Below are 20,349 nucleotides of genomic sequence, written 5' to 3'. Positions count from 1 at the left end.
TAGTTCAAACCGACCTCCCCATGCTGAATTATGACTCAGTTTGTTTGGTTCAACCCTTCTAAGTCCGACCAAATGTAACATAGTCGCCCATATTTAAAGCTGGAATAAACAAAAGCAAGCTAATAAGGGAACTAAAATCAAATTGACCTTGGGAAAATGCCTTGATTAGTGAGTCAAAATTGAAAAGTCAACCCAAACACGATACAGTTAATTTGCCTGAGAAGGTGGAAGTAATTGGGGCGATTGGGACGTTGTTAGTTCGCCCGAAAAGTTTTGTCCAAGAAAGTGAAATATTTTAAGACAAAAAGATCTTGGAATAAGAATAACATGAAGGTATTTCACCAGAAATCTGAGTTTTTAAAAGTATATAGTTTGGTCAATTGACTTGTATTTATCGGATTGAGGACAGAAAAAGTCAAGTTAATAGTTTACATTATTTTAACTCTGGGGAATGCTATGAGAGAATTAATTTAACATATCAAGAAGTCAATCTTCCTCAAGAAACAAATACCTAAGGAAAAAAGAAAGAAAGAATAAGTTTCTCAATAAATTTAAAAAGTCATTGGACGGTGAACCACATGCATGCATGCAAAGTTAACGCAGAAAAATAAAGATGTCCCAATTGCAAAAATTAATGCAAATTTTCTCAATATTTTGCATTCGTCGATATAAATTTTTGAATCTGTAATCTTTACAAAAAAAAATTATGACTGACAAGACATGACGACCTGTGAGAGAGTGAACAAGCAAGTATGCCTTGAAGAATCTAAATTCCTTTTTCTATATTTTGTATTTACTTACTTGAAATTCTGAATTCTTCTTTATTAAATAGTTATCACGGACAAGACATGCATAACTTGTTCGTACTCCGTCAAGAGATTCTTGTCATCATAGGTAGAGCCAAGATTTGAGGTTTATGAGTTCTAAATTTGTCACAGAACCCATAACTTATGTTAGTTATTGGGTTCACAATTAAATATTTGTACATATTTAATAAATTTTCTAGTACAATATTGTATTTTAGCAAAAGTAACTGAGTTCAGTCGAACTCGCACCTCATAAGCTAACTCCGCCTCTGCTTGTAATGCGTGATGTGGATCCATTGGTGGTCTTTAACTATGCTACAATGTGTGCGTACATGCAGGGACGAATGTAGTGTTGAATCGACAGGTTCAATTGAACTCGTAACTTTCAACGCGAAGTAAAAATTTATATGTAAAATTCATTAAAATTACAAAAATAGTAGATATGAATCCGTAACTATAAAAGTATAATGAGTTTAATGTTATAGACCTTGAAAGTTGAACTTATACGATTTAAATCTTGAACTCGCTTCTGCGTGCATGGCCAGACCATACTAGATCAATATCACGATAATAAGAAGCCCTTGAGGGAGAGTGAACAACCCATGCATTGAAATTGCTCGATACACAAAGATTGATTAATGAGCCCCTTTTTATAATAATTATATAGCCCATGAATGTAAAAAAAGCAAGTTGCCTACAATGAAATCTTGGAGATCAAAACCATTATCCAATTTGGGTGTGGGATCTCTCTCCATACATATCTTCTGCCTTTTGTTACTTTCAATTTTCAATGCCAATTCTTTAGAAGGATAAGATCATGGAATAGTCATAGCCATATTTGCAATTTATGTTAAGCACATTTGACTTTAATTTGTTCATTTTAAAAAGAAGAATTCACCCAAGTAGCTGTCCACATAATCTCTAAAATTATAAATAGCAAGCGGATATATATATATACTAGTGAGATGATGCCCGGGCTTAGAATGAAGCTTCATGTTAACAAATTTATGAACATTTTCATCTTCCTTGGAATTATCAAAACAAATAGTAGAAGTAGCAACTGAACCTAACATTCTGCTAGTGTTGTTACCAAAGATTTTGTCATTTCCTTGAACATTCATATCAAGGAAGAACACGTTTACAAGAAAATACAATGGAACAATTAATGGAAGCCTAAAAGAACAAATAGCACTTTAAAATTGCAGAAGATGAAATCTAAAGGTAATGTCTGTAATATGCAGGAAAACAGATTCGAATAACCCCCTTTGGTATTGTCAATACTTGCTTCTCTTGAATCACCAAGTGGTAAATCTTCTCTGCTGCCTGAACATTTGAAGAAAACAATGATAACAATCAAAATCGTTGCACAAACGAACTACCTTGAAAGCTTAATTAATCTAGGCTGAAAAATATCTGCTGCCTTAGTAGACAACATAGGCATCACCATCCAGCAGTCACTGACAATACAACTGATCTCACAAATATATGGTACACTTGTTAATAATTTTATCCAGACACCACCCAGGGCAGTACACTGAAAAGTTAGCAGCAATAATTGGAAAATTTACACATTTTCAACTCCTTACCACTCTGCCTTCTCAGGTTCCATACGTACTACTTCAGCAAAACCCTCAAGTACTCCTTCACGATCAGTTTCGACCAAACATGTGGGTGACATGAATGCAGATTGTTGGTTTGATGCTGTGTTTGAATGGAGAGGGAGAAGGATCTATAATAAAACAGATCAATACAATTAGAAAGTATATCTCTAGGCAGCAATATCAAAAATTACAAGAGGACGCATAAAGTAATAAAAAGGCAACAGTTTTACCTGGCATTTAGCATCAACAAAAGGTACCTTAGCTTACAACTGAATAATACTAAAAAGGAGCGTCTATCAGATTACCATTTTTTGTAGTTACTCAATATTTACATTGGCTGATTCATTTAAATAAGCAGTGCTATACTTCCACCTACAGTGCAGTAGTGCAGTTTAGTTTGCTGATAAATGTACACCCTTAAGAATGTCGTATATGCAGCTATTTCACTGCAAGACACAGAAGAAAACAATAGCAGCAATTAGTGAAATTTGTAGTAAAGCTATTACTATTAAACAGGAAAGGACTTTGATGGATAAGAAGCAACTTTATTATATAACGGAGAAGAACAAATTCAAGATGAATAAAATCATCAAGAAATGAAAATGAGACAGTTAGAGGACTAACATCTAATAGACAGTAAATCCTGCTCCTTTAACCAGGCGCGGGACCAACCATGTTATAGTATATCTCAAACACAGTCGGAGTTTAAAAAAATATTAAAAGATTGGAGACAGAAAAGTTATCAGACACACTATTAGATTTTTTTTATGCAAGGGTTGTTCGCCTGAATTAAAGATTGACTTAAGCAACAGCCGAAAATAAAAGCATGGAGTTGTCGAATAAGCATTGCCTATTTTTTCAGTAATATGTTACATAATAGAGTCTTTTAATACAATGTGCTTCTCTCAAACAAAAATAACACTTAAGGGAGGTAAAGAAATGAAGCAGCATCAGATCAAGGAAAGAGAGAATTCTCAGATGGTATCATGATATTTCATGAATATTCAAAACAAAATACAAAGGAGGAGATAGTAAATATCTGTATCGTACTTCAAAATGCCTCGACCGTTTACATCAAATCTGTGGTGTACAGTTAAAGTAACATCTTTGTGTTGTATGTCATAAGCATGTTACTTTTCAATTAGGTTACTAAATTCAGGAAAATGTTTTTCGAATAACTTCATTGTAAACTACATTATATGTAGAATGGTCATCATGGTTATCTGATGTAGGTGGTCGTATCAACAATCTGACACACTCTGAACTTTTAGCTCTCGATAATGCAACGTAGAGTTGACCATGCGAAAAAACAGGCTCGCGTAAATAAATACCAACAATCTAATGTTTGACCCTGTGCTTTATTTATAGTCATTGCAAAGCATAGTCGTATAGGAAACTGTAATTTTTTGAATGGAATAGGGACTTTTTCATCATTTGACGATATCAGTGGAATTCTAGGAATAAATACATGTATACCCTGGAAATCACCGGTGGCAATTTTAGCACTTATAACATGCGTTTTGAAATCACAGCATGTTAATCGTGTGCCATTACATAACCCTTCACAAGGATTCAGAATTCGCAGTTATCTGGACAATTTTTTTTAAGAGTTAACTTGTACGGAGGCAAGCAAGGAGGGTTTAAAGTATGCAAAAAATCTTCAAACTGACTTTGATCGGTGCGTTCAATAGTTTCATCAATAGCAACATATGTCTTAGATGCAATCGGAAATTTAGCGATAAGCATATCATTTAATTCATCAACAAAATTATTTTTTGTTGTTAAAATAACACGAGAAGTTACTTGAGATGAATCAAAAAAGAATGTACTCACATTTGGATATGTGATCTTAAATAATTCATCTAAAGATTCTTCTTCAGATGTAAAAGGAATAATTATAGAATGTGGAATTTCAATTTTATTATCACAATTGACTTTTTCTGTTCCATTTCCAATTCTCATCAAATATTTACAAAAGGAAGGATCAGTTTTGGCACGCATATTTTCAGATAACTGTAATTTTTCAAGTCGATTTCAGATATTACAATATAACAAGCTTTCACGAATAAAGTCTTCCTTTTTTCCATTTCGAACTACAGGAAGGGTTTGTCTAAAATCACCTCCAAACACAACTTCCCCACCAAATAGTGCATGTGAATCCATAATATCTTTCAGAAGCAAATCAAAGATTTCAATCATCTTACTCTTCACCATTGATACTTCGTCCCATACAATTAGCTTTGCATCTCGAATTAAATATGCTAGTGAACTTTGTTTACTAATGTTACAACTGAAGTTTTGATCAATATCAATAGGAATTTTAAAACGTGAATGAGCAATTCGTCCTCCAGGAAGGATAGAAGCTGCAACACCTGAGCTTGTTGTTGCTAGCGCAATGAATCCTTTAGATCGCACGGTAGCTAACAAAGCACGGTATAAAAAAGTTTTACCTGTTCCTCCAGGACCGTCAATAAAGAATGCTCCCCCTCTATCTGAAAATATTCTGGCAATAATTACATTGTATGCTCTTCGTTGTTCAACATTCAGCTATTTTTCTAACAACATATCAGCCTCAGAAACAGTAATTGTTCTTTCAAAGTGAACTTCTCTTGCTTCTTTTGCTTCTCTAGAAGTCTGGATAATTTCAAAAATAAGTTTGTATTCATTAACATTGTGTCCCATCGAATGTAAAATTTCATTAATATGACTCAAAACTTTATGTCGAATATCTTTCACGGGAAGATCTTGCAAAATGTTAAAGTCTTCTGACATTGAATCTTCAAACTTTTCCCATAAGTCTCTTGGATTAGTAGGACAACAATGTACCAACAATGTGGCAAATAGGTGTCTTAGACTGTAAGGGATCTGATAGCTCACCGCCTCTGACATACAATCAATCAAATTACTATCACAATGTAATAATCCTCTTCTTTCGCGGCCTCTCTAAATGTATCACAACATACTCCATTCACTGTTCGTATATCTTCATATGATTTTGGACCTCTTATATTCATCAATAATAATCTAAGATAATATCTTTCTCCTTCAGTAGGGTGACACGTTACCACACGCCCAATAGTACATTGTAGTTTGCGGCGACTCCACATTTTCTCACTTACTGACCACACAAAGTGTTCTGGGAATTCTTTATATAATAAATTAAGCTCAATAGCATCATCATTTGTTTTATTCATATAGAAATATTCAGTTAACATCGTTTTTCAAATCATTGGGTTGTTTAGCACTGTCTATATTTGCAGTGCTTTTAAAAGAAACAAATTGTTGTCCTTCAAGATGTAGCTGAAGATGGTAAACACTTGGATTCATTTCACTTGTAGAGAAACCAAATAAACGCCACATAGCTTCAGGAGGGGACACCCATCTAGCTGAACGATATTCTTTTATTTCATCTATTTCTATAGTTGTGTCGTTGTGTACAGAAATTGCAATTTTGTCATGCCCTTTACAAATGTATTTGTAGAGATACTTGACGACTTTGATATCTGAACATATTTCAACATTCATGTGACAATTGAACTTACCAAGTAAATAAGAATTATAAGGAACCACCCAAGAATTGTCTAAAAAGTATCCTCTGACTTTTACCTTTTCTCCGGTATTTCTTCTCCTGTAAACTGGGTATGAGTTTTTTCCCTTCGAGTTTGATCAGACTATTCTTTTGGATATTCAAATTTACAGCAATCTTTTTTTTTCATGCATGATTTCGTAGGATTTAGTTCTCCACAGGGACCATGCATCATATGTTGAAGAACAAGTGAATAAAGATCTGGTTCTGTATCTTCATTAGGTATTTCAGCACTGATGATATTATCATAAGAGTCAGGTGTCAGTAATTTATACTTGTGAGTCAATATGATAAGAAAATGAGCGTGCGGAAGACCTCGCTTTTGAAATTCCACAGTATACATAAAAGCAACAACTTTTCCAAATATGTTTCGTTTTAGTATATCCTTTTTCAATTCTTCTACTTTGGCTCTAAATACTCTACTAATTAAGTCAGATCTATTTTGAACTTCATCTGTTGGCAACAAATGTTCTTTTATTTTTGGCCAGGATGGGTTGCATGTCATAGTTAAAAATATATCAGGTTTTCCAAATCGTTGCACTAACGCTATAGCGTCCATATATCGTCGACGCATATCTCTTGGTCCACCTATAAATGTAACAGGGAGGAAATTTTGTCTTCCAATGTTAGCAGCTTCTCTCTCACCAAGCCGTAAAGCATCGACAATTCCCTGTGACATATCGACTCTGAACAAATCTGGATTAAATGAGATAAAGTCTAATCTTTGTGTTTCAAGTTTTATATACTCATCTACAAGAGTATTGCTGAAATAATCTTCCAATGTGTAAAATATAATCTTCATCGTCATTTCTCATTTGAAGTTTGTAACAATAATACTCACGAATAGAAACATTGTCTCTTTTTCGTTTTTTCCGTTGTAGCACATGCTCTTCCATTTCAAGATATCCATTAATTGAGCACATGTTTCTAATATTTGGTAACTCTTCATTTTCACAAGAAATAGTTTGTCTATGAACTCTAGTCGCAGGCATAATTTTTTTAATTCCACAATGCCATCCTCCTTAACCATATGGAAATAGTAATGGATACTGTAAAGGATCATAACATCCATAATAATAATTTACTAACTGTGATCTGTTACTGCTAGTGTAAATTTGAATATGAGGTGCTCGAACAACATTACTACTATTTTCTTCAACCCATATTGCAGCAACTTCTGATGCAGTAGGGAGATTATATATTCGTTGATCCAAGCCTGCGTCACATTTAAGCGCAATATAGAAGTTCAGCAGGTTTGGAACATCACTCAACGATCTTAAAAAAATGGAATATGGATTATTTCCCAGCAAGTCTATCAGATTTCTAACTATACTTTCATCGATCCTATCGGAACAAGCCATTCTGTTGGTTAGTTCATTATCATTGTCATAGAAGTATAATTGCAGATTTTTTGCTTTTTGGTTCGCAGGAAATAGATCATCTATGAAATGATACATTTGTCCTTGAACTCTAAAAGTATAAATACCATGATTTCTTCTCGCTAAATCTTTGTCGTAGCTCACACCAAGTGATGTAAATGCAAAGATATTATTGTATGTTCTAATGTATGTGCGAAATCGTTTAGATTCCTCAGTGTTTGCTACATATAAATTCCGCAATTCTGTGGGCATTTTGTGTGTAGTTAAGCTACCTGAACCATTGCTACAACAAAATGCAGGAGGTTCAAACTGAAATTTCTTAGCTCGGCAGAACTTGCAACGTGAAATTAGTTTTAGTGGGACGTATTTTGATCGCATTTGGCTAATGGTTATGTTGCCTGTTTTATTTACATTTGGACCTGCAACTACTAAAACATCAGAATGAATGAAGGGAGAAGGAAAGCTAGATTGGTAAGGAATAATACTGCAATATACACCAACCTTAAGCCAGATTAGTGTAAGAACTCTGATTTTGTTCGTTAGCCGTACCAGACGTTGACCCTAGTAGCAGATAATTTTAGGATAAATATAAGTAAATATTTTCTCAATTAGAAAATGGTAAAAACTTTTTGCACAGAGGATTGTACTTGCCTACTTCAAATATTGAGGATGGGTGAGCAGAATTTGTTGCCCTGTGATAGTGGGCTGCCAACGTAGTGGCGCAATGCATATTAGATAATAATTGCAATACAAAATGTGGCTAATGTCAAAGTATAACTAAATAAGCTTGACGAAGTAAGAGTATTTATCAACAGATATATACAAACATGTAGAAAATTCTAGACAAAGGCAGAAAACACATATGATTAGTATTCTAACCTGTTTCAGATGACAATGCAGATGTAGTGGATTTTTTTGCTCGTAGTCGGCGTTGTAGCAGTAGAGCCTGTTTTTCAGTTGATGCCATTTGCTTATACTTCTCACGCCGTCTGAAATTCATTTCTGCGTTTCATTCTGCCGAGTAGGAAGAGCTATTTTTATTCCGAGAATGCATCTGTTTCAATGTAGTCTGTATCTCCAATTATCTGTAGTTGAGGCCAAGTTTGATAAGAATCAATATCCACCACATGGAGAAAGAGAGTAAATATTCTGAAGTACAAAAATAAGCAAATAACAATACTAAAATGGAGACATCAATTACCCTATCTTCCTAAATTAATGTTGCTGGAGCAAAATCAGTACCTATTGCGAATTGCCCGAAATAAATTTTACACCTTTTTCTTCTGGAGAAGATTACAGTTTGACTATACTCCTTAATTTTAACATTCTTTTTTATCATTTGGAATTTTAAAATTTTAAAATTAGTTCACTTTCATCCTCAAGCAAAGGCGTAGCATTTAAAATGTGTAGTACCCATATCTTCCTTATAACGACAGTAGTAGCTTCTAGATTCAAATAAACTATCCTTTTCCTCAAAAAATTTCTGATCAGAAAGTGGGAAAAGACGTTTTTGAAATTTGAAATGTAATTTTTTTTCTTTAAAGAGAACACAAAAGCAAAATCCATATAAAAATGGAGAGCTAAACTGCTAGGTGTGGCCTTGAAACATCCAAAGTGTGGCTCACATGATCTCAAGCAGAGCAGGGAAATAAAAAGGGAAAAAATAAGTGCAATAACCACAGAACAACTGTGCTTACCAAAAGGCAAAAAAATCATAGAGACAACAGCTGAAACTGAAAGTGAAGCGAAGAACATATAGACCTAGAAAGAAGATTGAAAGAAAGTTTCTGAGAAAAAATGCAGAAATGTTAAATTGCAGGAAGATAAAAATACAAAGCCACAGTTTAGTTGGTGAGCAACGTCTAGTAAGTCCTCAGCATAAAGTGTTCCTTACCTTTTTTCAAGGACAAAACTGGCACATAGACAATATAAATATCTACCCTAGTTCCACCGTGTTGGGCCATTAATCTCAATTTACTACATAAGCTCTTCAAACAGAAGCACACATGGAAAACTAATATAGTAGTAACTTTTAATTTTTCAATAGAATTCCAATTCAAAAACATCGAAAGCAATAGCACAAAGGTGGAAATGATAAAGCCAGGGTCTCAAGTGTGAATGATTTTTCTTATTTATAAAATAGTCGGCAAAAGCAACATATTGACTGATTATACATCTCAGTCCATTCTTTTTTTATGTCTTCAACAAATCAAGAAAATTCTCAAGCAATGAAGTTGGCGTTCATCAAAATTTTGATTTACCCATACCATTTACAATGATTCAGCAAAAAAGATCAAGAAATTGCACTTAAGGATATGCAAAATAAGTTGCTATTAAAGATCAGTAAAGCTGAGTTCTTTAGTAAGGAAATTACACTGACAGAGTTAGAAAACCTTAAAGATCAGTAAAGCTGAGTTCTTTAGTAAGGAAATTACACTGACAGAGTTAGAAAACCTTAAAGATCAGTAAAGCTGAGTTCTTTAGTAAGGAAATTACACTGACAGAGTTAGAAAACCAAATATTTCAGAAGTGTTTCAGTCTGTCAAATGGGTATCTCAAAAAGAAAAAACCTAATCAGATGGAACCCAAAAAAATAAGAGAGAAATAAAATGGAAAAACAAAAATCCCTAATTTAAACGCCTACCAGTTTTAAGGGAATACCAGTGAGTAAAGAAGAACGGCAAAGAAATTCTCACCAGACGTATTGTTATTGAGAAATCCAGGAAAGGCCCATGGAGAAAACTTGATAGAAGATTGTTATTGAGAAATCCAGGAAAGGCCCATGGAGAAAACTTGATAGAAGATAGAGAGGAGAACAGATACAGATGATGAAGCTGAGTAAATTCCCCTGAAATTTCATACAAAACATCGACAAATATCTCATAGCCCGCTTACTCAGCAGTATTCAACACACGTGTAAGCGCAAGTTGTGCGAAAATACTTAAATACCTCTGTGTCTAAGTCATGTTAAATGCAAGCACACACGACGACGGGAAGCTGCTTGGCTTTCCTTGATGTATAGAGTAAAGTAATATATATATAGATATAAATATAAAATTCATATATAATAAATATGTATAATCTATGTGTACTCAGTCAAAAAAAGTAAACATTAAATTTGACGGGCTATTTGTGCAACAACCCCTTTTAGAAACGTGTTAGTTTTTAGAGAACGAAAGACAATTTTTTGAGTTATTAATTGAAGTTTGGCATCCTACCACCCATGGCAAGGCAAAAATCATTTAATTGTATCCAAGAATAAAGGTTAATCCCTATGGCATTCCATTTTACTGCTTTTGCCTTCCCCTAGTTTGACTTTTAATGTACTGCGACTTGTATGGATATTAATCTTCGCTAGCAATTTGTAGTGCCGTCAAAGGGGAATCACGATCCGATTTTACATCACAGAAAATTAATTTTGTATACTATTGTATACGGTCGAAACCGGGTTCGCCTATTATATGATCAATTGAGACTGAAGCGTGACAGGTTAAAGTTCGATCTTGGGTTACATCGAACCGAGATGCGAGATTGCATCGCTGGGCTCGTGACCCTTGGACAGAACAGAATCGAGACCAAACAAGATCGAAGGAAATTAACCGAGCCGAGTAACAGAAGGCTGAAATATCCGCGATCGGTTGGAAATCATGACGGAAATCTCGGCACGTATCAAGGAGAGGCCGATTAATTAGACAATCATGAGATTTTTTTATCTTGTATAGTAACACACATTGAATTACGCAATACAAAGCAAATATACTGTTATTTCTAGCTTTTATCATCTTGTTATTACTGTTCTTACATCAGTAAAGGCTTTTCTTGGCTCGAGGATGATCAAACTCTAAGGTCAAGGCTGTTCAATTTGTGCGGTTTGCATTCACTCTCTTACCAGCAATTTCATTACTAATCTATTTTCTTAATTTGTATCAAGTTAGATCACGTATCCTTAAAATCGCGTATAAATTTAATTGTTATCCGATTTTAAGGGTAAACAACTATTTAATTTTTGCGCTTTGATTCAGAACTTGATTCAAAATGTTCAAAATTTTGAGAAAGATAAAAGGAGAAACGCCAAATGAGAGTGTATACATTATCCATATGTATAAAAGGTTAACTTCATAAGAAATTTTGATACCATTGGTGTATTTTAATAAGTTGCAACAGATTATTTACTACATGACCTTGTCGTAAACAAACTGAAAATCTTACGAGAAAGCGTTAGATCACGACCTAAATTTTGTAAGTTATTGTCAATATTAACCACAGCCTAATGCTTTATGAGCAAATATTAGACCCGAGACCAATGTTATCAGGAAGGAGTAAATATTTAAGGACTATATTTCAAAATAGTGACAAATCTAAACAATGACCTAAAAAGGGGACATTTGCGTAAATGTGCCATAAGTTTAGCTAGTTTTGATGGGAAAATAACATTACATAGCCGTTCTCAAAATAATAGCCGAAAAAAAATATATATCTATATGTTATATACAAAATTATAAAATTTTATTTTTTTGGTTACTGAATGTAAATAGTGTCTAGCGCGAGCTAAAAGTGACATTTCCCTTGTTTGATGTACTTTATCCATGTAAACTATGGGCCTAGCTTTTGATTGATCTTTTCGTCAGCCCAGCCCAATACTTCCACCGTTTCACAAATTGTCCCAAAATTTGGCGCGAAAATCGATATCAGCAAAATTCGGTGTCAGCTTCCACTTCCGGCATAACTATTCCGATAGCTCAAAACCAATCCCTCCGACGGTTTATTCAACGGTATCGAGCGGAATGGCTAGCCGACGAGCTTCAAAACGCAAGCGTACAGAACAGAAGGAAGAAGCAGAAGAGCCAAAAAAGCAACAAGTAGAAAAAGACGCAGAAGTGCATGAAAGCTCAAAAAAGTCACCAGTAGTAGTATTTGCTCATGGTGCTGGTGCTCCTTCCACCTCTGATTGGATGATCAGGTCATCTCTCTTATGTACTGACAGTGTAATGAATTTGTATACCGTAAGTGTAACTTAAACCTGTTATAGCTGGTTAGTTATCTTTTATCGTAGGTTACCAATAAATGCTTATTAGGTAAAGTTCTCCATAATCACCTTTTGATTTTAAGTTAAAAACTCATCAATGTAAGGAATATTTACACTATCAGGTCACTTTTACATGTTATTGTAGCTGGTAACCTGTCTTATTTTCAAGATTACAAATCCACATTTTAAGGAGGCTTACCTGTTTTAAAGTTATCTGATTGTGTAAATATTTTTTATACCTTGAGACATGAGTGCATAAGAACTTAAACTCAATTTTTATGAAAAAGAGTAAAATGGCTTTTCTCACTTATGGAGGGAAGTCAACTTTGTCTTACAATAAATACAGATTTTACTCTATATCATTTGCTTCAATCAACATATTGACATTGTTGTAAACGACTTCTTAAAATCAGAGTTTAGCTGCATGCTTTATAAGTAGCATAAAGCTTCTGTACTAACTTATCCAAGCTTTGTGAAGATGGAAGGAGATGTTGACCAAGGAACTGAATGCTGCTGAAGTTGTGACCTTTGACTACCCATGTAAGATTTATGTTTCACTCGACGTATTATCCACAAACATTTATAGTACGTATTTTCTTGCTGAAATTTTATGGACTCTGGCAGATATGTCTGGTGGAAAGAGGAGGGCTCCCCCCAAGGCAGAAAAATTGGTTGATTTTCACTCCGATATTGTCAAAGAGGTGTCTGCTAAATATCCTGGGCATCCGCTGATATTGGCAGGGAAGTCAATGGGTTCAAGGTGATAGTCGTTGCTCATATTTAGAACACTGTGTATACAATTTGGAACTTTCTTCTGTCTTATTTAAAATCAGTTGACGTCATCTACTAGACAACCTAATTTTAACCTTTGTGAATAAGAAAGAGGGGTAATTCATGTTGAGTTGAGTTTCTAGCACAGATTAATTTATCAGGGTGTTAGTCAGAAAGGATGTCCGGGTCGTACATTCTAGACCTCTTTCAATAGATGAGCTTCAGTATGTGTCCATTCAAATCTCCGTAGCATTGTAAAAATTAACCTATGTGTAAATATCTGATGTTTCCTTTGCTCAAATTTGGTTTGCTGGATGCTCTACTACTTTCCAATTGCAGTGTTTGAATTGTTTCTTTCTAAGAGATTATGCTGAAAGGTACTTAGAACTTTGTTGTCTTTCACATAGCCATGTTTATATGGGTGCATTGCCTGATCTTATGTATTTATCGCCTTGTTGCACCGGATAATTGATGAAGCGCAGGGTAATGCCATTTAATTCCATATTGGTGAATGTCCTCCTTTGTGTAGGGTTAGCTGCATGGTAGCTGCTAATGGCGTCGGTGCTTCAGCTATCATTTGCTTGGGGTACCCATTAAAGGTTATCTATTATCCAGATAATGTTCCTGTCCTTCTTACCCATCTGTATTACAGCTCCAATTCCTGCTGCTCAGTTTCTATGCGTGTAAAATGTGTATTTTGGTTTATTTACTTCTTTAATGTTCCCTTTTTCTCCCAAGCTGGAGAAGTAATGATGATTGGATTTGCCAGATTTATGTCTAATCTTCCTAAAGCTTAGACGGTTAAGATTCTACCTCCAATATGTATTTTACTGACGTTCATATGATGGTGCCTTTTGGAAGATTGCATCGAAATAATTCGAGTAACCTGAGATGGCGGAAAGATGAGGCTTCTCACATACTGAAAATCTAATCCCACCATAAATTCATGGATTTTTGTATTTCTCCTGCTGGATTGAATTATTTACTCTTATCATACAACCAAAGATTTTAAAAGCTTATAAAATTTGTCTCTTTTTATCACAAGCTAGTAAGATGGATACAAATTTTAACTTGTGTTTGCATCCAGACATGGAGGACAGTTGGACACCAGTTGGTTTGTGTCTTTAACACCAACTTAAATTTCTTTTTCCTTTCTAGTTGTTAAAAGCTGGATTGTTGTGCCCTCTATTTGAAACTATGAGCTGCTCTTCAATTTGTCTTTTTTTAATCTCTGTTTCATAAGTCAAAATTCCATATTCCTATTTATAATTGTAGAAGAATAAAGGCCTCCTTTTAATAAATCTAAGTTATTATAAGAAGAAAATACCTTAATTCCCTCGTTGCAAATTTATCCATATTTAGCACTTGAAGTTATTTTCTAATCTGTCTTGATAACTATTGCAATTGAAAATTCTTGAATACTTGCATCTTGGTCATTGGAGCCTACAAATTGTTTGAGTATGTACTTTATGCATATACACACAGACACTCTTCAGGTGCAGTGGTTGTGCCAGGAATTTTGCTTAAGGGTGTTAAAAGTTTAATATATAAAAAGTAATTTTTGACCTATAAACACAGTATAGTTTTCTATATATGCAGTATCTATTTGTGTTTGATGTGTATGTACATGTTCTTGTATGATGTGCTACATTGTTTCTTATTCCAAAATCAAGTTCTTTATTTCTGTCAATCTTGAGTGGTCTAAATAGATTATTAAGATTAGAATGCTCATCATATCAACTAAGTACTGGTATCTGAGCAACTTAGTGAAGAACAAACACAATCACATTAGTTTTTGAGTTCGACGCTCATGTTCGTGATGTCCACTACTTGTTCATTTATAAAAGTGGAGATATTTAGGCATTTATGTGTATACATTGCAGTGAAGATATATACTGCATATAAATGCATGTGAAGTTTACCGTTGATATTAACTTACTATTGTTGTTTTTACTTTTTTATTAATAATTACATCTTTTACTGAATATATATGCAGTCATTTCTTTTTTGTCTCTTTTTTAAGTCTTGCTGTAAATCTTTCAGGGTGCAAAAGGTGCACGAGATGAGTTGCTGTTACAAATTGATGTACCTGTTATGTTTGTGCAGGTAAAATCACTTGCTTATAGATGCATCCATGTCACATGGACATAAAGGTAGATCTTATGGGAGGCTTATTTGTTGAACGAGCATTCTTGTTTAGTAATACTCACAAGAAAAAGGGGTGCACACATTAGCTAAACATACTAATGTTATAGCCGTAACTGTACATTTGCACTGACATACAGATGGGCTATACGCATACTTGTTTACAGATGGGCTATACGCATACTTGTTATAGCCGTAACTGTACATTTGCACTGACATACATGCATACATAAATACGTCTCATTATGATATAATTTGATGGCTTTTGTGCACTCATTGCTAATTTGCTAGGTCATATAGCTAATTTTTTAATATTATTCACAGCTCAAATAATCATGTTTGTTGTCAGCCATTGCTATAATACCATAATATTAGTTTCTTGGGGAAGGGTGGTGGTGCTAACTATAAACTTATCCATGCTCAAGACTTTGTACAAGTGTTGTGGCTTATTTTCATGTAGGGTAGCAAAGATGGGCTTTGTCCACTGGTGAAGCTGGAAGCTGTAAGAAATAAAATGAAGTGTGCTAATGAATTATATGTGATTGATGGTGGTGATCACTCCTTCAAAATTGGGAAAAAGCACTTACAGTTGGCTGAGTCCACCCAAGAGGAAGCTGAAAAGCTTGCTGTTCATGCTATTGCAACTTTTGTTTCTAATCACGTGAAAGAGGGGTGCTTTTCAACTACTTAACTGTAAGCAATGGGTGATAGTTTTACCTTTTTTGTCCGGTTTGTGCAAAGATGGTTCATGACTGCTTCCTTGTAGGGTATAGGATTTTTTCCCCTTTTTCTTTAGGGGGTGGGGGTGAGGGGGCATCTTTTTTGTTATGGCATTGTTGTAGCATATCTGCAAATGTTGCTCACTATGAAGTACTACTAGTAATTAGTATCATAGCCTCTAGTTCTTTTCCCCACCTCAGGAGTATCCTCTGTCTATTCTTCTATGATACCATTACTTTCATGCAATGGACCAATCTTCTGTATGGAAAATATGATATGTACTCACTTAAAGAAGTAGCAAGGTTCCTATGAGTAGTTTCTGGAAAACTTGTATATGTTTTTTTTTGCTTATAGCCAAGATATATGGACTTCTAATTGGGGTTTTCATTTTCTATAAGCTTTGGAAAGAAAATAGGTGGTCATTGGCCATTATATGTGCAACCCTGTTCAGAAAGTACTTTCTCACCATCCAATTTCTTTTTGTTTGGTTTAGGTAATGCTAATGAAGTTGTAGTGCGATTATATGGTCATATTGATTGGTTTAAGGAACAGAACTTTGTTCTGATCACTTAAATTCAACATTGAACGTTTTCATTGCATAATCAAAATGATAAGCATTTATTGATAGGCACATCATTCCTCCATTCAGGTATAAGAAATGTTAATGGAATGTTAAGGTACTTTAGCATATGTCTTGTTAAAGGATTCAAGTTGCTTTCATCTTTGCACTCCTTGTATATGATCTTTCATGGGCTCTTCTCTTAGTTCTGCACACAAAACAAGAAATTTAGGTTGTAGAGAAAAGTTCTGATATTCTCTGGTCATGGGCTCGGAAATGAAAAAACATTTATAAATTTCAAGACATGTTACTTTATTATAAAACTTTGCTGTTGTGACCGTTTCTGCAAGTGCCCTACTAGGGTTATATGGATAAATTTAGGAGGGTGTGGATCATACCTTCTTTTGTCCACATTTTTCATTATCACTGTCATCACTGCTGCTGCTGCTGCTGCTGTCACTGAACTTGTATTTTTCTTGTTTGTTCTTCTTCCTCATTTGCATCGTAGGCATGCAATGCCCTTCCATCTTTTTCCTTCCATTAATTGTAGTATGAGTCGAACCATGGTATGAAGAATGCTGGGAATGCTTAGCATGAGTGCCATGAGTTGCACAGGATTCATGGCAGACAGACTGATGTAGTTGCTGGGTGTGTGCCTTCTGACCATTTTGAGTTTGATGTTCATGGTGAAACATTTTGTGTGCCATTTCTTTCATTTTGTCAGTGAAAGAGTGGCGCTCATTATTTGCCTTTTGGCTTGTTGGGGTGCTAGTCTTGTTACACACAGCTTTTTGGCTAGTCGGAGTGCTGGTCTTGTTGCAAACAGCCTTTTGGCTAGTTGGTGTGCAGGTCTTGTTGCACACGGTGGAGGATTGAACATGATTGTTTTGCTGAGTGGGCTTGCTACATTGAACTGATGCCATGAGTGATTGAATTGAAACTAGAGATATTTTCTTCTGGACTATTGTCTTCTTGTTGCCTGATATTCACAGAATGATTGAAATATATACATGTATGCAATAGCAACATGAATTAGTGGTGGGATTCTTTTCTTATCAGTTGTCCTATCATCTTTGAATCTCCTTTTCTACCAAAGGCTAAACTTTGAAGAGCATCTCATTCTATTCCAGGCCATTTTTTATTTTCTTATGGTTATATTCCAAATCCTTCAACTAAGCTTTTGACTGCATCCACGAGGGAAAAGGCAGTTCACAAAGAAGTGGTAATGTAGCCCATGAACTGACCTTTTGGCTCTTACAAAAATGCACAGAAAGAATAATCCAGGTTCCCATCCTTTTCAGATTCCCATACCTTTTCTTCCTCCTGTTTCAGTTAAAAAATACAGGTAAAATTGTTCTGGTTCAGAGACTTGCATAATAAAATAGACCCAAAAAAGAAAAGGAAATGCTGGTACTCGTTTGCTATTTAAATCTTGAAAATTCATTGCCCTAATAATTTAACGATTTTCTCTAGAAGGACTGAAGTGTAAATTTGAGAGAAGCAGTAATGAAACTTATTCTCATCTTGACTGATATGAAGACGAATCAGCAGACTATTTTAATGGAAAGCATGACAAAATTATTAGTCATAATTTCTTTTGAAAATAATGCATATATCTGGTGTTCTCAATTAAATCCCAGTAGCTGAGTTCTATGGAAATAATGAACATCTTTTAGGTTTGAACTGTCCAACTATGTAGAAATATAATGCCATTGTTGTGCCCCTTGGCTCCGCGAAAGGATTTTTGTGTTACTGGCTAGAATCCTTGTTTTCTCCGTCTCTGCTCTCCATCTCTTTAGGTGTGCGTATTATGAATGACAAAAACCTAAACGCACTCAGTGTTTACACTGAACTTATAAGTTTAACATGTTAAGCGGTTTAAAGTATATGTAGAAGACATATGTTATGCATTCATTGATCTGATGCAAACACTGGTCTGGGTGCGTCTTTATGAACATAGGCGTTGCAGAGTCCAATAGGCCAGCAGAGTTTGATTAGTTTCAATATACTCTTTCTGACCCCTGTTTACCAGCTGGACGATGGTGCTGTCTGTCCTAATTGTGCATCTCGTTGCGTTTTAATTTTGGACTTTGTGACGTATGGATTCCTGCTTTATTTTCTAGTAAAAGTGCAGCAAGATAAAAGCCTTCAAATGGCTGATGGAATATACTATTTTGCTAATACATTCATGAGTAGCCTGAACACTTTGAGCCTTTCTTTATTTCCATTTACACTTGCTGCTTTCTTATATTGGTTTCTGGAGTTTTATGAGGAGTTCCCCGGATGTCTTGAGCATTCCTTTTAGTTCTTACCTCATCTGAATGGTTAGAAACAAGATGAAATTGCTTAGTTACTACCAACTCCTTCAAAATTTATTTCATCAGCTTTAAAATCGATATGTGCTGTCTATTTTGCCTATAAAAAGAATTATGATGAGCTCTTCTGCTTATTACTTAAAGGCAGACTGTATCCGTTCTACAGTTAATACTGGAAAAATGCCTGCAAATGCTGGTGAAAATTGTCATTCCGTTATGATTTACTCTTTCTTTCCTCCATTTTTTCTCTCTTATCATCTACTAATACTTGTTCCATGGTTATTTGTACATGGCTTTCTGTTGTCTTTGCTCATTGTTCGTCCATTTCATTTTTCATCATGAGGCAATATTGATTACTTATCCCAAAAGCAAGAGACAATATTTATCTCAGAAGCTTATTTCATTACCGGATAGACCATAGGTGATAGGTACATTGAAGTATTAGCATTTATTCATATTGCACATCCACACTTAGCTTTCTCTCACAGACACAGACATCGCTTTCGGACAAAGTACATTATTACTGAGCAACAGTTCATTAGTAGTATAGCTTCTGTCTCTTATTGAGTATTGCAGTTTACTTCTTCAGCAGCTCTCTCTCTGCAAAAATAAGAGGAGACTTTAGGCTTCAGTGTAACTAGTAAAACAGCTATCTTTATGAAAGTGAGCATTGTGCAGAGTTAAACTAACAGATTCCAAAATCTGTTCTCTTCCCTAGTGAATGTCCCAAGTTTTAGATCAAATTTGTGAAACTTTTATAATACCTACCAACTACCAACAATGAAATGACCATCTTTTTCCTCATCAGTGAACATTGAAATATACAGAAGCAAAAGGTAGACATTAGGCTATACCTTGTTCCTTCCACAGTTCTCGTTGTCGCTCTCATCACTGCTGCTACTACTGCTGCTATCACTGCCATCTCTGCAGCGTCCATCTTTATTCTTCTTTCTCCTCATGGTCTTCAGCTGATCACCCATTTTATGCATGAAACCCCCTTCCTTCTTCGAGCCATGGCATGCTGTCTGCTGGCTGTGGTTACCATGACTTCCTTGCATAGCAGTGGAGCCATGGCATCCTGATTGTTGAGGTTTGGCGCCATGGCATGCATTTTGCTGGCTATAATTAGCATGAGCTCCATGCATAGCAGTGGAGCCATGACATGCTGATTGTTGAGTTTTGGAGCCATGGCAGGCGGATTGCTGACCGTGATTCTCGTGGTGGAACATTTTGCCTGTCATCTCTTTCATTTTGTCAGCAAAAGAGTGGTGCTCATTGTTTGCTTTGTGGCAAGTCACAGTGGTGTTTTTTTGGCAGACAGTTTGTTGCGCAACTGGCTTTTGGCACTGAAGTGATGCCATTGAATGTGGCTGAAACTGAACAGAGAATGACTCTTGTATTCGTGTTCTAGTTTCTTATGGCTCGCTTGCTTGACATGGCC

General features: G+C 35.2%; 3 protein-coding genes and 1 long non-coding RNA gene across 8 annotated transcripts; 1 reads left to right on the top strand and 3 right to left on the bottom strand.

The window, feature by feature from the left end:
• Positions 1-1,802: 1,802 nt before the first annotated feature.
• LOC109242549 lies at positions 1,803-10,350 on the bottom strand. Of its 5 annotated transcripts, none has more exons than XR_002070412.1 (6): positions 10,322-10,350; positions 10,069-10,220; positions 9,070-9,133; positions 8,252-8,457; positions 2,393-2,853; positions 1,803-2,129 (listed from the first exon to the last, which is right to left on the bottom strand). It is a non-coding gene; the product is annotated as an uncharacterized LOC109242549 (long non-coding RNA). The 5 variants fall into 5 exon arrangements; XR_002070413.1 differs by lacking the exon at positions 10,322-10,350 and adding an exon at positions 4,858-5,041 and having other exon boundaries at positions 10,069-10,297; XR_002070415.1 differs by lacking the exon at positions 10,322-10,350 and having other exon boundaries at positions 2,393-2,535; positions 2,638-2,853; positions 10,069-10,293.
• A 1,715-nt stretch (positions 10,351-12,065) lies between these two features.
• LOC109242545 (KAT8 regulatory NSL complex subunit 3) lies at positions 12,066-16,538 on the top strand. Its single transcript, XM_019409392.1, has 6 exons — positions 12,066-12,332; positions 12,877-12,938; positions 13,023-13,158; positions 13,699-13,768; positions 15,213-15,275; positions 15,775-16,538. Exons 1-6 carry the CDS (start codon positions 12,157-12,159, stop codon positions 16,003-16,005), a joined length of 738 nt encoding a protein of 245 aa, XP_019264937.1. The 5' UTR covers positions 12,066-12,156; the 3' UTR covers positions 16,006-16,538.
• A 32-nt stretch (positions 16,539-16,570) lies between these two features.
• Positions 16,571-17,595, bottom strand: LOC109242546. The gene is made up of 2 exons (XM_019409393.1): positions 16,992-17,595; positions 16,571-16,801 (listed from the first exon to the last, which is right to left on the bottom strand). The coding sequence occupies exons 1-2, from the start codon at positions 17,514-17,516 to the stop codon at positions 16,796-16,798; spliced, it is 531 nt and encodes a 176-aa protein (XP_019264938.1). The 5' UTR covers positions 17,517-17,595; the 3' UTR covers positions 16,571-16,795.
• A 1,694-nt stretch (positions 17,596-19,289) lies between these two features.
• LOC109242548 lies at positions 19,290-20,349 on the bottom strand. The gene is made up of 2 exons (XM_019409394.1): positions 19,763-20,349; positions 19,290-19,508 (listed from the first exon to the last, which is right to left on the bottom strand). The coding sequence occupies exons 1-2, from the start codon at positions 20,267-20,269 to the stop codon at positions 19,494-19,496; spliced, it is 522 nt and encodes a 173-aa protein (XP_019264939.1). The 5' UTR covers positions 20,270-20,349; the 3' UTR covers positions 19,290-19,493.

The sequence above is a fragment of the Nicotiana attenuata genome, unplaced genomic scaffold, assembly GCF_001879085.1.
Source record: "Nicotiana attenuata strain UT unplaced genomic scaffold, NIATTr2, whole genome shotgun sequence".
Lineage (NCBI taxonomy): Eukaryota > Viridiplantae > Streptophyta > Magnoliopsida > Solanales > Solanaceae > Nicotiana > Nicotiana attenuata.
Note: the sequence above shows the minus strand (reverse complement) of the source record. Positions and strands in the feature narration are given on the sequence as shown.

Bases quoted from the DNA above. Each gene is read 5' to 3' on its own strand.
- LOC109242545 (XM_019409392.1), top strand. From the start codon at position 12,157: ATGGCTAGCCGACGAGCTTCAAAACGCAAGCGTACAGAACAGAAGGAA. The intron at 13,769-15,212 runs GTTATCTATTAT...TAAATCTTTCAG, and splicing joins GCTTGGGGTACCCATTAAAG to GGTGCAAAAGGTGCACGAGA. The intron at 15,276-15,774 runs GTAAAATCACTT...ATTTTCATGTAG, and splicing joins TACCTGTTATGTTTGTGCAG to GGTAGCAAAGATGGGCTTTG.
- LOC109242546 (XM_019409393.1), bottom strand. From the start codon at position 17,516: ATGGCATCAGTTCAATGTAGCAAGCCCACTCAGCAAAACAATCATGTT.
- LOC109242548 (XM_019409394.1), bottom strand. From the start codon at position 20,269: ATGGCATCACTTCAGTGCCAAAAGCCAGTTGCGCAACAAACTGTCTGC.